Here is a 17,898-nt window from a genome sequence, read left to right as displayed (position 1 = left end):
GATGGGGTGGTGTATGGGGGGGTCACAAGAATGAGAAGCCTTTGTGCCCTTTCTGTCATTTTTAATCTGTTTTTTGTCAAAAGAAACAATATTCTTCTGGTTTGATGATTTATTTCCCTAGAAGGTGCTTATAGTGATAATACAAATGTGTTCTGTTACACATTTAGTTGATGGAACTGATGTGACTCTGGGAAACAGGACTCTCTGTGTTACCTCCCCCCTCCTCCTCTAGACAGAGCCTTGTTTTCTGCCCCCCCCCCTTATTCCAGGCAGAATGAATGGCACAGATGTTGTTGGACAAGACAGCACCCCTCGGTCCCCTTCCCGTCACCATTCGCTCAGCATGAGGTCTGAAACTTGTTTTTTGATCATTGTTTCCCCCCAATTTCTCCCTCCTTGGGAGGACCCAGAGAGGAGGGGGCCGAATCAAAGAGGGAGGGATGAGGAGCACACAGCCGTGATTCAGAGTGATGAAGACAACAGAGTGTGGAGCTATTTCTGAGTGATGGGGAGTTTGTGGGACAGGTCACATGTTGAACTGGTAGCGTAGTGGAGTCGGTCTTTGTGGAGGGGGTGGACGGTGCAGTGATGGAGCTGCTTTAAGGTTCCCCCAGGAGGGGTTGGATGAAGATGCGGGTCGCTGCGTGGCTCGTCTGGGCGTCCTGGTTCTACACCTGCGCCCAGAACTCACACAGGTGCCACTGCTCAGAGGTGTGTGCGCCAGAACCAGGATTCCACAAGGGGTCAAAGAGCCGGGTCAAGGAGCACGGTCGTCACGGTGACGGACACCAGCACACGTCTCACAGGAGGAGGCTGCTCCGGAGGAAAGGTGAGGCTTTAACACACGACTGTTCACACTGGAGCTACACGACGCACAACACGGACACACAACCAACGGCTGCACAGGGACTGACCTACCGACACACGAGGCCCGGGCACCAAGACGTCTTCTTTTACAAAGAACGTGTCAAACAAGAATCAGAATCGATTTGAACAATGTCAGAGCTTTGAATGGTTTACACACTTTTACAAACTTGTGCGTCAAGGATGTCTTATATTCTGTGTTGAGTGAGGAGCTTGTGTTGATTGGTTGGTTTAATTCACAAATATTTTGTTTAGATTCTTTATTATTTACCTACTATTGTTTGGTTTTTAAATATAAATTACTTTTTGTGTGAATCTCTTTTGGATTTTGAAACAGAGTGATTATCTTGGAATTTGGCTTTTGTGAATAAACATGCTTTTATAAGTCTTCTTCTTCTTCGACTTCGTCTGACAATAATAATAATGTTATTAGTACTATTTAAAGTAGCAGTAGTAGTAGTAGTAGTAGTAATAGTATATTTACTGATTTCTTCGTAATATAGGTGAATTAATATTTTGTTATGAATTTGTAACAAATGAAAATGTGAACAAGAATTTAAGTGAAGTAGAAATTCTTCCATTTGCCACAAATTATTTTTCTGACATCAAGTTTTACAGTGACTTTAACAGGTCTTTATATTAATGACATCACAGGGAGTAAACTACCTGCTGTAATTCAGTAATATGGTTAAAGTAATCCTCTCTGAACTACTGTTAATCTCACTTATAGAACATGCTGTTAGAACACACACTGTATTCAACAGTTCTCTACAGCTGATGGGGTGAAACACTACATATATCTGAGTTTAAACTCTTTAAGTGGTAATTCATGCTGACATTGTTGAATCCTTTGTAAAACTTGTTTGAATTTACTCAGAAGTCACTTTTTATCACATCCGTCACTACGACGGCCACATTCTTTCTTTTTTTATTCCGTGCCGCTTTCTTTGCCCGTTCCAACTCTTCTCCTGACCTTTGGTCTCCGCTCTGAAAGAGGTTCCTTCCCTCAGCACATCCCAGCCCAGCAGCATTCCCATGGGCTGTGTTTAGCTGGGACTCATCCGTCATCCCCTCTAAAGCCTTTGTTGCAGGCTGAAAGCTGGCCGATGCCGGGGCCATCAAGCCCAAGTTGTTGGATCAATATAAACATCCATCACTTAGCCATGAGCCTTTCTCCGCCTCACAATGAACAGCTCACTAAACAACGCTTTATTTATGTGAGCCCATTTGACGGAATGAACTACTGGTAGTTCACTTATTTCTGGGTCGTCTACATTTTGTCTCGATGGAACTCGGAAGTAATTCAGTACCTGTTTTTATATATATATATATATATATATATATATATATATATATATATATATATACACAGTATATCACTATTTTTTACATTGTAAAGCTGTTATCCTCTACTGGTGACATAAATCCAAATCATCTCCCTTTTCTATTTGAACTGACAAATAAACTGATCCAATTTTAATTTGATTTAAATGTACGGCGGTTTAGCACAGCAGAATAGAGCTAATCTTTTCATCCACCCTCATTCCAGTGGCTCCATGCATGACCAGTAGGTGAACCAGTGCATTACCATGGCATCATGTTAAACAGGCCTTTAATAGCTGTGTATCCCATAATGCCGTGTGTCTGTGGGGGTCAATATATTTCTGCCATGGTGCAAAATCATTCAGCGAGTGGAAGAAGTCGCCATTTACACTTCGAAAAAACAAAAACAAAACCCACATGTTATTTTGAACTGGTTTTCCGTTATTTTAAGAGTAGAACTACAACAGTTTACATGTCCTTTGTGCAATGCATTGTGGGATAACAGCAAATCACAGCTAATTTTGCATACTTTGATAATACACGAGGTAAAAAAAGGTTTTCAGTTCAGATGAAGGCTAACCCTTAATGTAAACTGCTCATTACCACTGACACACTTGGCAGACAGCGTTTCCTTCTATTGTTCGGTGCTGATGGAGAATGGACTTCCTGTCTGCTTTAGTGGGGGGGGGGGCAAACTATGTAAATGAACTGAAGGACTGCCAAGAGGGACAATGGCAAGGATTTAAACACTAACATATACATTAGACAGACAGACAGGAGGGCAGACAGACAGACACCTTCTGTGTGGGGAGCCACAAGAACAGGAAGTGGGGATGATTTTAAAATTAAAATAACGTTATAAAAGATAATTAAATTAACTTTTAGTTGTGTGATTAAAAAGACAGACTTCATGTTCATGCTTTTATTTTTTAATGTGATCTGTGGATGAGTTGTTCTGGAGTAGTGTTGTGCTCTTTTGTAAACATGGACTTTACTTTGAAAGTCCAGTAACAGGAAGTGAAAGATGTTGACGGACAGGCGCGTGTCGATGGTCGCGAGTCAATGTGGCGTTCACTGACCGGACAGGGCGGCGTTCTTCAGAGCTCCTGCCGCGTGAACTCCGTCAACGATCAGTCTGAGGACTCAGGGGTCCATCTACACCCAGGACACTGACCAGTCTGAGGACTCAGGGGTCCATCTACACCCAGGACACTGACCAGTCTGAGGACTCAGGGGTCCATCTACACCCAGGACACTGACCAGTCTGAGGACTCAGGGGTCCATCTACACCCAGGACACTGACCAGTCTGAGGACTCAGGGGTCCATCTACACCCAGGACACTGAGCAACTGCGTCTCAGCTGCTCTGAGAAGGAACTTTAAGTCGCGCCTAATGATGACAAGTGTTTTCTGGAGCATCTTGTTATCAGTGTCAGTTCTTCTGTCAGGTAATCGTTCTTCTGCTTCTTCTTCATTATTATTATTATTATTATTATTATTATTATTATTATTATTATTATTATTATTATTATTATTATTATTATTATTATTATTATTATTATTAATATTGTTGTTATTATTATTATAATTATTATTATTATTATTAGTAGTAGTAGTAGTAGTAGTGGTGGTAGTAGTAGTAGTGGTAGTAGTAGTAGTAGTAGTATCACAGGTATTATTATTATTATTATTATTATTATTATTATTATTATTATAGTAACATATGACTTAAACTAGTCTAAACATAGTCTTTGCTGAGTCTGTGTTCATGTTAGATCCTTTTATCGTAACACATTGAAGACTTATCAGCTTGATAAGTAGGGAACTATTTATTTACTGTTGTTCTTATTCCCTGTATGCATAGAATGATAACTTTCATCTGTGGTGATTCTCCACAGATTTTTCCTTGCTTTTTGTATATTGTTGTGGAAACCAGAGCACATTCAACATTGGCATCCTGGGGTTTGAACAAACTATTGTTTGCTGTAGGTTGGAGGCATTTCCTGCTTTAGTGTACGAATGAACAGCTGAAGAAAGACAAATCTGTCATCAGTTTTCCCTGCCTGTTCAGGGTGAACCCAAAATATTTGGAAATGTATTCCATCTGTAGAAAACACAGCCGGTGTTCTCCTGAACATTGTCAGAATTTAATGTGTTTTTACAGTTTTTTACAGTTTTGGCATCCTCTTTTATTGTGTAACTTCATGGCATTAACTGTGATACTGACACAAATCAGGCCCCATTCATCCCGGGTCCAAACAGTTAAAATCAATCTTGCTTTGAGATTGTTTGTAACACAATGTGTAGGAAGGCCGCTCCGAAATTCATTCATTCTGCTGTTGTGTTCCTGTAAACATTTCTTTTTGTGTTTTGACATGAAGCCACATTGAACTTTGCCCCTTTCTGGAATTTCACCTTCATTTTTATACATTTTTTTTGCGAATCAAACTCGTCAACTTTAAAATTCCACTGAAAGCTGTGGATGGAGGGGTTCCATTTCGGCTTGATGTCCCTGAGACGTTTCAGCTTCCTCTCCATCAGGAAGCTGATGGCGGTCTCCCCGTTTCCTTCGGAGTGATCATCCGATTCCACAGGAAGTTCAAACAATGGCATTCCACCGCTGCTGGAGGCAAACACACATTGTTTGTTGGTAGCGGGGCTTGAATTTGTTTGTTGTGGGGATTCCGTTGCCAGTTGAACAAAGTCAGAGGTGGTGATGCGTCGTGTCCGCCCCGCCCCTCGGGTGTGGCTCTGCTGTGTAGAAAAATAATAACACCAATACTATTGTGTCTTATCTGTTGAAAATGAGTGAAAATCTTTACAGTTTATTCAGTGATGATCTGAATGCATGTGACCCAATCTCTAAGACATGTCCAGAATCATACTTCTGGTCATTCTGTTCATGTTTTATGATCAGTTTGACAAACTGTCTTCATATTCATTCTAAGAATTCTGAACTTCATCCTTTAAATGAGATGTAAAACTCCCCAGAGACATTTTATTTTGCCTGCATTCTTCCAAATCTGGCCGGGTCAAATAAATCCTCGGTTCACTGAGTCATCAAGCAGACGGTAACTATGGCAACAAGGGAAAGAAGCACAGAAAACGATATAGCGAGCAGCGGTTGGGCACTGCTCTGGTGATTTGCTGCTTCACTGGATAATCCTCAACATTCTGGTCATAATTCACAAGTCGCACTTTTCACTACGGTTTAAGCATCATTTGGTCACAGCGGGTCACGGATGTCTCGTGGTAAAGCGTTAGTCACCAGCATATATAACAATAAAATCATCACAATGTTTTCCTCTAAGTGAAACTAAAGATTTATAGTTCTTTGGGATTGGGATTAGGCATAGGTGGGGGGGCCTAATCCAGTACTACATGTAACCTGCCTGCTCTCTGTCTCCCCAGGGTCAAGGGTTTGCACAGAGGACACACCGCCCCGCATTGTGCACCACCCCTCTGATGTGGTGGTGAAGCTGGGGAGTCCAGCCAGGCTGTCCTGCCGGGCAGAAGGAACCCCCCCGGTGACCATCGAGTGGCTGAGGAACGGCCGGCCCATGAAGATGCTGAAGGGAGAGGGTTCGGGGCAAACCCTGTCTCTGCTAGATGGGAGCCTCTTCTTCCTGAGCGTGGGGGGGGGGCGGCGAGGCCCGTCAGAGGAGGGGGTCTACGCCTGTGTGGCCAGAAACAGCGCCGGCCAGGCCACCAGCCGGAACGCCTCGCTGTACGTAGCAGGTAAGGTGCTTCCTCTGGGGTCTTTACAAGAGAACAAAAGCTGGACTAAAAGACAAAGCAGGGATCCAAATAAACCGTCTTTTTAACCCTACTCCTCATTTTCCCCTCACGCTTTTTGGCCGCCTCTCGTCACAAAAGCACTTAGATCAAAGCACTAGTTTTGATCTATGGTCAGAGATATTTTCTATCCTGAGATATTGTTGCTCATATCTCAGGAACCGGATGAGATAGAAAGACAAATAAAAAGTCGTTATATTCAGGGAGGCAAGAGGATGGAATTTAGATCACAACCTTGACCTTCAAAATCTAGGTCAAGGTTACATTTTCACTTTGACACCTTTTTAGGTACACATCTCTGAAACCTCACAACTAATAGAATGCACCAGTGTTGGATCATGGGTCCTTTATCAAATGACCCTGACCTATGAAAGTAGGTCAGCGTCAGGATGTTTCAGTCTCTGATTGCCTTGTTTTTAGTGCTACAGTAACTTGAACGATGTCCACCAGCCTGTCAGAACTATTGTGTTCCTCTGGAATCACTCCGGGGTCTCCGTCTCCCTCCTGTGGGTGTCGAACACTTGATTTTTTGTGACTTTATCTAACCTGTCATTCAGGGTTCATACGTGATGTGTGTGTGGACGTTGTGTGTCTGTCGCTGCAGTGCTGCAGGACGCCTTCGTTGTGCAGCCCAGTGACGTGGAGGTGGCGGAGGGAGACGTGGCCGTCTTGAACTGTGTCCCCCCAGTGGGACGTCCCAAACCGAATGTCGTTTGGAAGAATAACGGTTTGCCCATCAACAGGACGGATCACCACTACACTGTAAGTCTCTGTCTCAGCAGGGCTGAAAGCTGATGTCAGTCTTACCACACACACACACACACACACACACACACACACACACACACACACACACACACACACACACACACACACACATCATTAACAGATGTTTGTCCTCCTCGTCTGCTGCAGGAGCTGAGTGGGAAGCTGATCATCGCTCCTGCAGAGAGGAGACACGCCGGGTCATACGTGTGCGTGGCCAGCAACACGGTACAAGTGAGGGAGAGCCGAGCGGCTCGGCTGTCTGTGCTGGGTGAGGCCACGCTAGCTGTGTTAGCCTACCAATGCTAAATGCGCCGAGCGCTGACTTCCTGTTCTGCTCTGCAGCCAAACCGGTGCTGGAGCTGAAGCCGGAGAACGTCTCTGTGAGGATGGGGGAGTCGGCCCAGTTCTACTGCCAGGCTAAAGGTGACCCCCCACCCTCTGTGGTGTGGAGCAGGGAGCAGGGGCCTCTGCCCAATGGCAGGTGCGTTACTATGGAGACATGGAGACCCCACCTCTATGAAACGGCATTTATATTAGCATTCATCTGGAGATGTTTCTGGTTTGATCATCTGATTCATTCTCAGGGGGGGGGGTGTGACCGATGTAGTCTCTGATGGCAAATTTAGGCTCTTCATGTGTGTGCAGGTATCTTGTAAACCCAGATCAGACTCTGCAGATCCATTACGTGACACCTGAGGATGCTGGGAAATACACCTGCACTGCCGTCAATGATGTGGGTGTGGTTACCGCCAGCGCGGAGCTGCACGTTGAAGGTAAGATGACGTGTGAAACCACTTTGTTCACGGTTTTGTCATAGTGCACCATCCTGACATGAACTTTGTTCAAAGTGTTTCTGCCAAAGTTAAAATGGGCTGAATTACTGCATTGTGGGAAATGTAGTTTTTGGTCAAAGCACACTTTTGACCTATTTATTTTTAGACACTCTGATCTTTAATGCTCTCGCTGGGCACATAACATGATGTGGAGGGCCACATTCGGCCCCCGGGCCTTGAGTTTGACACATGTGGATTAGAAGGTAGCTGTTACCCTCCTGTGTAATAATAATATTATTATATTCCAACATGACATATTTAATTGTAATGGACTGTGTGTTTTGTACGGTTCATAAATGGCTGGTTGGATGCAGCGAACACACCGTTTCTACTTGTGTTTCCAGAAGCTGCCAGCGACAAACAGAAAGACCTGCACAAAGAACTGTCAGCGCTACGAGTCGCTCTGGGAAACGTCACCATCATGACCCCCGGCTCCAACCTATCCCACGTAGAATGGAAGGTAGGATCGAGATAATTCAGGGAGCGCCACATTAACTGTTCCTTCTCTGTTGGATCATCCTTGTCGTCTGGCGTTCCAGCTCCAGCCCCCCCCCTCTCAGCCCCACTACATCGACGGGGTCGAGGTTCTGTACCGCTCTCTGCTGCCCGCCAGTTCAGACTGGGCAGCGAAGAAGGTGACGCCGCTGGGCTTCCAGACTCAGGTGGGCCCCTTAAAGAGAGGCTTCAAGTACGAGTTCAAAGTTCGTCCCTATGGCAACAACCTGTACGGGAGGGAGAGCAACACCCGTCACCTGAGGGTCCCTGAGACAGGTGGGGGGGGCCTGATCAGCAGGATGTTCTCTGTTTAGAGGAAGGTGAGAACAATCATGGATGTAACCCCCTCTGTGCAGTCCCCAGCGCCCCCCCGATGACCGTATCCATGACGATGAGCCACGAGCAGAACAACACCATCCACCTGAGCTGGGAGCCCCCACCTCACGACACCCACAATGGAATTCTACAGGGCTACCAGGTAACCACTGAGGGGAGCGACCATTACCCTGTGGTTTACAACCCCCGGGTCGTGGACCGGTACCGGTCCGTGGGTCAGCCGGTACCGGGCTGCACAGACAGAAGACAGAACTGACATTATTACGTCCCACGAAGCGGTGACGTATTGTAATTGTCAAAAAGCACATTACTCGGGCAGCAAAGGGGATGAAAATGAGATGATGACCTTGACCTTGAGAAAACTAGGTCAAGGTCAAATTTTAACTTTTTTTAAAAAATTTGCACATATTTCAGGAACCGGATAAGATAGACGAAACAAAAGGCGTTATTTTCAGGGAGGCAAGGGGATGAAAATTGACCTTGACCTTGATAAAAGTAGGTCAAGGTCAAATTTTAACTTTTAGACCTTTTTAGGTCCACATCTCTGAAACCTGATGAGATATAATCACAAAACAAAAAGCAACATTTTCAGGAAGCCAGAGGAACAAAAATGTGACGACCTTCACCTTTGGTGAACTGGGTCAGTAGGTCAGGATAAAAGTTTGAATTCAGGGGTGTCGCAGGATGTTGCAGTCTCTGACTACCTTGCTTTTGTTTTACTTTATGATCTAATTCTGTATTATGTTTTGTTTTACATCTGTCTGTGATTCACTCTTAATGCTCGTCAAGATGCTGGCCTGGATCACATGAGGCAAGCATGTTGACAAGCATTTTCCAGCTTGGGTAAATCCCAAGCTGGAAAATGAACAAAAAAACAAATGTTGAATCACATTTGATTTACTTTTATTATTATATTCAGAAAAAACTGCTTTCATACTTGTCGTGTCATTTTATTTTGTTCTGTTTATCCACCAGCCCTTAAAGGCTTGGGACCACTGCTTTCACTGCTCACAGGGGTACAAACTTTTTCAGGTGTGGTGTGTGGAGGCGGAGGAACAGCAGTACCAGAACTGGACTGTGAACAGCAGCCAGCACAGCCTGGACATCTCTCCTGTCAGACCAGGGAAGCGATACTGGATCACCATAGCAGCCGTCAACGGCGCCGGAGTTGGGATGCTGAGCGACCCACATGGATTTGTCATCAGTGAGCGCCAAAGAATAATATTTATTATTAGTCGTAGTTTTTGCGTCATGTCTGACTTCACGTCTGTGTTTTTTTCTTTAGACCCAGAAACCAGTGGCCCAGCTGAGTCGGACAGATCAGATCTGTCTCAAGTTCTGGTTCTGCTGCAGGACCCGGTGCTGATCGGGAGCATTGGCGCCCTCCTGTGGTTTGGTCTGATGGTTGCAGCTGTGTGTCTCTTCAGACGCCACAGACAAACTGGCCACCTGATGCCGGGACGCGGCAGGAATAAAGGTGTCCCTCCAGACAGACCCGGGATTAATCAGCCTCAGATTAAAGATTTAAACACAACCCCTACTTACATCTGCAGAAACTTGGGTCAAACTACACTCGACCCAAAAATTTTTATTCAGTCATTAAATCAGGGAGAACATTGTAAAGCGGATGTTTTGGTGATTTTTTAATTTTGGGGTAGCTTTTTCTTGAAAGTCTGAGACCATGTGCTAAAATGAGTGAAGAAATACGCGCCTAACTGACGACCATTGGTTCATCTTTTTCTCTCAGGTTTGCACAGATTAGCCAATGAAGACCTTATCATTAAACACAGGTAACAGAATACTGTCAGAACTTTAACAAAGTAAAATAACATGTGAAATTAACTTAATATGAACGATATTAGTGATGTTTTTATTTAACAAAACGTGTCCTCAAACCACAGGATGGTCGCTCCAGACTCCCCTTGGATCTCTGGAGGCTGGAGGCCCCCCCTCAGCCAGAAGTATCAGGACTTATGGGCCCAAGGTCAGAATCATCCAGGACTGAGAAGCACCAGTGAGTATAGCCTCAAACACGGGGACAAGGTGACAGATTATTCACACGACACCTGCTAGCACACGATCAGCATGGATGCAAGTCTATAATATAAATGCATGATTTAATTAAACACTCAGACATTAATTGGAGGCTTTTGCAGCTTCAGTCAGGAGGAACGGTTTGTTTTCAATGCTGATCGATAACTCTATCCGAACGCAACGCTGCACCTGGAAATAAGGCGGTAACAGAAATAAGGTAATAGCATAATGCTAGTTGTGTAAATTAATCCCTCCTGTTAACTCATTGGCTGCCAGCTCTTTGAACCAATTTATCTTTGGTGAACTTTCTCCAACGCTCTGGACATTTATTGGTGTTTCCTTTATGTTTTTGACCAATCCCAAGATGCTTTGCTCTGAGCATCACCGTTTTTTCCCGAGGGTGAGCGCTGACAAACGTAAACTTCGTTGTATCATCAGCTGCTGCAACTTCTCCGTTTTCCTCTGATTCTCCATCCTGTGTTCCCTAACCGGATCAGTCGTCATGACGATAAATTCCACGATTAGAACCTGATTTTCACCGAGTTAACCTGATAACTCAGGTTTTTGGCACGTTTGTCCGTGTTTCTCCAGGTCTTCCGGTCTCCTCTAAGAAAGACCCTGTCTGTCTGGACTCGGCGGTCCCCATGGTAACCGACAGCTGTGGCGTCTACGGGACTTTCTACGTGGATCTCTCAGGCAGCAGCCTCAAGACGTTCAACAGCCCCGGGTCGTGTCCCAAAATGCCTCACGGTCTGCTTCATCAGCAAGGAACAGAGACCATCCAGATCTTCACTCATCCTCTCGGAAAGACCTCGGCCATTGGCAAACAGGAGCTGTTGCCGTGGAAACAGATCATACGGCCCCAGCCCAAGATGGGGGTGCTGAGGGAGTCCTGGGAGAAGAACCACAGCAAACAAGGTGAAAATGATGTTAATGACACCCCTACGGTCCTTATCCTTCATCTTTTTTCTTGGATGTTAACTTTTAAATCTCTCTTGTCATAAAATTTAGTAAATGAAAACATTAATACTGGTTTTGTTGGAATATTACCAGTACAGGTGAACCTCGGCTTACATCTTTCTGAATTAAGTCGTTCTCGATTATATCTGTTTTTTTTAAAAAACACACAAAAATAAAAATCAAGTTCATGTTATTTTACTAGACCTTATGTCTTTCCGCCACAAAAATCACTAAAACTAAAAACACATATTACCATATTATTAGCCCTTAGCAACCCCCGTGATCCACAATGAGGAAGAAGAGATGAAGGCGAGACGGTGATGTTTTTCTGTACTATATCAGAAAATAAAATCTCATGGTTTGTCAGCTTAAAGTATATTCATTCATATTAACCAAATATTATTAAAATGCATTCAAAATAAAGTTCAGTACAGAACTGGGAATGGTTATCTTCACTTTTTTGATTTACGTTGCGTCTCCTGGAGTATATCAGCCGAGCATTCTGGGTAATGTATCTGAAGTTGGCTTTTGTGCTTCACTCCAGAGTTGCATGCGGTCAACAGCGTCCCCATCGTGTCGACCAGGAAGCAGTCGTGTCCAGCCAGCATCTACAACCAGAGACTGAGTCACGTTCCGTCAGGCCAGCGCGGTACGACCAGACCTACATACCACTTCCTGTGTCAGCAGAAGTCTGTTTCTGATTGGAGGAACGTCATCATAAGACCAGCGTCAGTGTCAGTTTAGTGTCAGCACTGCAAGGAAACAGGACACCTGATGTAAATCCAGCATTCTGAACAGAATCCCTATTTGTCAGGGTTTCATTCAACACAAAGTTAAATACATCGAAGTTTGGAAAGTTTGGCATCGAGACCAGAGAAGGTCCCCCTCCCCCAGGATGGTGCGACCCAATCAGACCGAATGAGTGGGGAAAGGAAGAGACGTCTCAGACTCGCTCTGCTGCTGCGTAGTAACATTTTGTGCACAGATTTTGAACAGAAATCAATAACCATATTTTATCTCATCCTATCAGTGTTGTGTCCAGGGGGGCATCAGGACTGTCATAAAGTGACCGGATGCCCCCGCCTGCTTCATTACTCTGCATCGCTACACTTGGTGGACATGCTGCCCCCCCCTCCACCGGTGCCCATAGAGGACACCCCAGACGCACACAGCCTCTCCTCTGATGAAGGGTAAGAGATGCACCACTCGTTTCCCAGCAGCCACTGGGGGTATTTATTTATTTAGATCCTTATTTAGTTGATTTTTCAGACTTCAACACAACTGACTTTTGCATCTCATTTTAAACAATATCAATATTATAGATGATCAAACCCAGCAGTTGGCCTTGCCAGTGTCCTCATAGTGTCTGGACAACATTTTAGGATCACATTACCCAACTTTTGCATCTGCTGTGTAACGGTGCGATGCAGACTCCTCACGTCCTCGTCCAGGTTGTTCCATAGTTTGACACCAGTAAAGGAAATGGAGAATGTTTCTTCTCAAATAATAGTTGGGAGTGTTCTAATAAATTTTGTAGTAAACATTAGTTGGTTGCGCGGTACACGAGTTAAACAGTTCTACAGCTTATGAGGTAGTTGAAGTAATTTAGATGTGATGAATAATTGATTAAGTGCGCTCTATAATGAGCATTGGGGAGAATTCTTATGGCTTTTTTCTGCAGTAAGAAAAGAGGCTGTAAACAGCTTTTGTATGTGTTTCCTCACACCTCAGCGCAGTAATTCACACAGAGACTAATGCTCCATAAATTATATAAAAAACCTTCTGATTTAGCAGTTTATGGGCTTTCCACAGTAACGCGCTTCTACCTTATTTATTACACAGTTGTCTAATATGAGGCTTCCAGGTTAGCATCTCAGATGTGATGTAACTTCCTGCTCATCAAAAGTTGTATCTACGACTGTTGTAGCCTTCCTCCCCATCACTAATGCCCCTCTTGACCTCTGCTCAGCTCCAGTCGCTCTACCAAGCTGACGATGGACCTGGGCTCCCTCCAGTCGGTCAGCGTTGCATCAGGCCAGTGGGGGCAGCCGAAGCCCCGCGTCTCCCCGGAGAACAGCCGCCTGCTGTCACGTTACACGTCAGTGGATGACGAAGAGGAAGGAACACTGACAGCAGAAGAAGCTACACAATATCTGGAGCTCAGCCCCAAACCGGAGAGATGCAGGTAAATCAGGGAGGAAGAGTTCCGCCGGTACGACGATTACTGTATTTTCTGCAATATAAAACACACTGGATTATAAGGCGCACCTGATTTATAAGGCGCACCTTCAATCAATGACCCATAATAATAATAATAATAATAATAAATAAATTCATATATTAGGTGCACTGATTTATAAGGCGCACTCTCAATAAATGGTCCATTCTAAAAAAAAAATCATATATAAGGCGCACTGTTGGTTTTTGAGAAAATTAAAGGCTTTTAGTTGCACCTTATATATATATATATTTTTTTTTAGATTATAGTGCGGAAAATACTGTAATTTCTACCCAGCTCACTGATCAGGTCGTCCCTCGCTGTCAGCAGCGTCCTGCCGGAGCAGCGTCCCTCCCTGCTCCAACCCCCCCACCCCACCCCGGGCTACATCTCTGGGTCGATGCGCTCCTTTCAGACGGAGGACTCCGTCGCCGGCGGGCCCGAGGCCCCGCCCCGACACGCCCGTCTCCAGAGCACGCCGTCCTCCTGCTTCAGCGAATGGGACGGCTCGCTGTGGAACACGTGGAGCTCGGCGATGGGCGGCCACATGGCCAGCACACGCTCCAGCCTCATCAGCTCGGTGGACAGCTGCTACACCACCGACAGCACACACTTCTCCCGGCTGATGGCGGCTGTGGCAGCAGAAACCATGAGTGGAGCTTCTTTATCAGGTGAGAGGAAGAACCTGTCAGCGTTCTAGAATAATGTTCACTCTGGAAAAACAGGTTTCTTAAATGTAATCATTACGTTTTCATTGTTGTTGTTTTTTGTCTGTGAGGTTTAATGGAGGTTTAGTTCTCTTAACATTACAACATTTCATAATTCCCCCAAAGCAGTGGTCCGTTACTGTTGGCGGAGTTATGCTATAAAAATAACCTGCAATAGGTGAAATCTAGAAAGTAGTCAGCTTTATTATAATTATTACAGATGTTTTAAGGCTGTAAAACCCCTCACTACACACTTTATACACGTTTCTCAGACATCCATTAACAGTTTCTCCCTTTGCTCTCTTGTTTAAACACACAGGACGCAGAACAACAACAAAAAATTAATGCAAAAACTACCATTAGGTAGATATCAACTCCACTGGGCACCATTCTGGTTTTACATGTGTTGAATAATCATGTGCATGTGTCTGCTCTCTCACACACCTACAGCAGAACTCATCAGATATAAAGTGGGCAACTGGTAAAAATTAGAGACATTCTGAAACAGTAATCCAGGATGATGAACAGAGTTTAACGTGTTTTAAGACTGAAAAGCTAAACAGGCCCTTAACCCTCCGCAGAGTGTGACAGACATCGCGTCAGTAGTTTGTAAAGTGAGGTAAAAAGTGTCTCTGCAAAAGAAATGTTTGAGGCTGTTAAAGCTCATTAAGAGGATGAAGAAAATATGAGTAACAGGATCCTGGGCAGCTGTGTGTGTTGCCTCCTTCCACTAGGGGGCGACATGTATTCATGGATGATCCCAACTACTATCAGGAGAAACAGAATCTTAGTAACCGTAATGATGGCCGTCAGTAATCCCTGTAAAGGAAAGAGTTGTTGCAGGATTGTCCTCCATCATGACCCCCTGCGCCCCACATCAGTACGTCATGTGGAGGAGCAGCGGACGCTTCCTGAGACGCTCTCAGTGAAATGAAGCCATGGATGAGTCATGCTTCCTCCAATCACCTCATCAATCATCAGTCGCGTCAGTCTCTTCACTCTGCACCGCTCCAACAGGCCTGGATGTTTTCTATCTCTGCAGTGGATGATACTCCAAAAACTGAACGGTCATTTAGTCCAAACCCTCAGTATTTCATTTCATTCTTCATGTACTCATGCTGCTTTTCTGAGCTACAGCTGTGGTAAAGTTTCATCTTTCAGTGGACGGTCAGGTCAAAAAAATCTGAATGAGGCCATTCAACTAAAGTCGTGAAAAATGAGGACATTAAATTAAATAAATTAAATATTCAGCTCTTTATCTGAAAGTGATTTCATTGCAAAAAATTCACTTTGTTTTACTCATCAAACCAAAGATATGAACAAAACTTATTTACATAAAGGCTACCATATGTAAATCAGGAGTTACTAATGGTAAAAAAAACAACAAATGTTTACTGGAGAGTGACTTAAAGAAATAAGTCATGTATTATTAATCCAGCTCTGTTTATCTGATGCTGGGATTAGGATTATCTATGAAGACGGAGCTTCAGCAGGAAGAGGCTCTTTTCATTTGGGACAACCCACCTTCTCCACAGGCCAAACGCCGTGAACCTCAGTTCCCCCATACTGACATGTGTCCACATGCTGTCCCCCACTGTGTGCAGACTTCTCCCCGCCGGCCTCCCCCTACAGCACCTTGTACCACGCAGAAGGCGACTCGTTTGGGGAGCTGGAACACGCTCCTGCGTGGGACTGGAACGCGGCCTGGGTGGAGGAAATGGAGGCCAAGTACGGAGCGCGTCACCCCGGGGGGAACACCAGGTCCTTTGACATTTAGTGACGCTTCCAGGAGTTAAAGATGCAAAAGACAACCAACATAAAGCTGCAACACGGACCGATTTATGAACAAATAAATAAACGTCTGTTTATCCTGGAAACAGGTGTGTTGTGAATATTTCAGGTTTTCACATGTAGTCATTTCTCCGTCAAGAGCAGATATATATCGGAATTTTTAAAATAATTGGAACAGACTCCTTGATGTTTGACACCTTTGCTGGTAGAGACGCTGTTTGTAGTTTTCTCAGCTCTCCTCAGGGCCGTCCTGCAACTTGGCATCCTTCAAATGACTTCCATTGTGTCTCTAAAGTTTGTTTTCCTCTTCCTATCCTTTCCTCTCATTAAAGAAAACGATAATGAGGTTCTTCCCTCGGGGTGGAATCACCCAGTGTGTGTGGAAGAACCAGAGAGACACGAACGCAGGAAGTGACAAGCAGTCATTACTGCAGGCAGCACAACTATAAGGTGTGTGTGTGTGTGTGTGTGTGTGTGTGTGTGTGTGTGTGTGTGTGTGTGTGTGTGTGTGTGTGTGTGTGTGTGTGTGTGTGTGTGTGTGTGTGTGTGTGTGTGTGTGTGTGTGTGTGTGTGTGTGTGTGTGTGTGTGTGTGTGTGTGTGTGTGTGTGTGTGAGATATACACGCATATTCATATGTATATACGTGTATGTATCACAGATAATACACACACACAAACACACACACACACACACACACACACATATATATATATATATATATATATATATATATATATATATATATATCATTTTCTTTGTTCTTGTTTTTCTTTTTTTTTTCTTGATTTCTTTTACATTCTGGGAATTATCTTATATTTCAAAAGATTGTTGTTTTTATACACCCTGTCCTTTTTTGAAAACAAAATATAATAGAACAATAATAGCAAAACTTTTTTTTTTTAAAAAGTTACATATAATTGATTTAACTTTATTTCTTATGTATAAATAATTTCTTTCTTTTAGAATTGAGTAAATTAAAGCGCCGTTTGAACAGCTTAACCTTTGCATGCCTGATAATTGTTAATGAATCACTAATGACATTATTTGGTAAAGTAAAAAAAAACATTTTTGAATCAGTTCCCTGTTAGGAACCATTGAGTAGGCAGCAGGATTTTATCTTTTTACATTTTTTATATATTTTTTAGTGAAAATAAACTGCACTTGATGTCTTTGATGTTTGAATAAAAACCTTCACACATGCGCTTCACGAGGGTTTTGTTTCCTTTTATTTAGTAGTATGAAGCTCAGTATTGGTGTTTGTCCCTGAAGGGGTTTCCAGCCTGTGGGGTTGTTTAGTGGGTTGTTGTTAGTGGGTTTGCTGTGGGGGGGGTCTGTGGATGTGGGTCTTCACACATTGACCCAGTGGGGCCTGTTGGCGGGCTTTTAATGACCGCTGCAGGTCTTAATGGCTCTGCGGAGCAGGAAGGTTTAGATGTGTTTAGAACTCATCCGTTCAGCTTGATTAACGGAGACGCTGCTTCACCTGATAACAGCGTCTAATTACAAACCTCTGGAGAAAAGAATGAAACTTATGTCTGAGTATATATAGAAACAGGAATAGTGTCAAGTTTAATTGTGTGTAACAAATGTTTCCTCACCAGAAAACACCCACAGGAGTCAACTTTACAGTGTTGTCTCCTGCTTAAAGAGCATTATCTTCATATCTGGCTATTAAGAAGGAAAAGCTGAGATTCTCACTGTGTTTCTAACGTGAAGTCATTGATGACTGGAACACATTTACACATTTAATATATTTTCCAATTTCCTACTTGGAG

General features: G+C 44.0%; 1 protein-coding gene across 5 annotated transcripts; it reads left to right on the top strand.

The window, feature by feature from the left end:
* The first annotated feature begins 116 nt into the window (after positions 1-116).
* Positions 117-16,639, top strand: robo4 (roundabout, axon guidance receptor, homolog 4 (Drosophila)). Of its 5 annotated transcripts, XR_011037854.1 has the most exons (20): positions 117-829; positions 5,598-5,924; positions 6,586-6,743; positions 6,897-7,017; positions 7,092-7,230; positions 7,395-7,522; positions 7,927-8,042; positions 8,122-8,353; positions 8,434-8,555; positions 9,446-9,617; positions 9,699-9,890; positions 10,161-10,203; positions 10,315-10,427; positions 11,039-11,365; positions 11,952-12,056; positions 12,438-12,597; positions 13,377-13,592; positions 13,923-14,296; positions 15,937-16,212; positions 16,456-16,638. XR_011037854.1 is itself a non-coding variant. In XM_068331763.1 (19 exons), the coding sequence occupies exons 1-19, from the start codon at positions 625-627 to the stop codon at positions 16,107-16,109; spliced, it is 3,393 nt and encodes a 1,130-aa protein (XP_068187864.1). In that variant the 5' UTR covers positions 117-624; the 3' UTR covers positions 16,110-16,639. The 5 variants fall into 5 exon arrangements, 4 of the variants coding, with proteins under 4 accessions (XP_068187864.1, XP_068187863.1, XP_068187866.1 ...); XM_068331763.1 differs by having other exon boundaries at positions 13,953-14,296; positions 15,937-16,639; XM_068331762.1 differs by having other exon boundaries at positions 15,937-16,639.
* The last annotated feature ends 1,259 nt before the right edge of the window (positions 16,640-17,898 follow it).

The sequence above is a fragment of the Antennarius striatus genome, chromosome 13, assembly GCF_040054535.1.
Source record: "Antennarius striatus isolate MH-2024 chromosome 13, ASM4005453v1, whole genome shotgun sequence".
NCBI classification, from domain to species: Eukaryota; Metazoa; Chordata; class Actinopteri; order Lophiiformes; family Antennariidae; genus Antennarius; species Antennarius striatus.
Note: the sequence above shows the minus strand (reverse complement) of the source record. Positions and strands in the feature narration are given on the sequence as shown.

What these genes read in the sequence shown, in the direction of transcription:
- robo4 (XM_068331762.1), top strand. Translation starts at nt 625, where the DNA reads ATGAAGATGCGGGTCGCTGCGTGGCTCGTCTGGGCGTCCTGGTTCTAC. An exon ending in GGCTCGGCTGTCTGTGCTGG is followed by an intron (nt 7,018 to 7,091) that starts GTGAGGCCACGC and finishes TCTGCTCTGCAG; the next exon opens with CCAAACCGGTGCTGGAGCTG. An exon ending in AGCCTCTCCTCTGATGAAGG is followed by an intron (nt 12,598 to 13,376) that starts GTAAGAGATGCA and finishes ACCTCTGCTCAG; the next exon opens with CTCCAGTCGCTCTACCAAGC.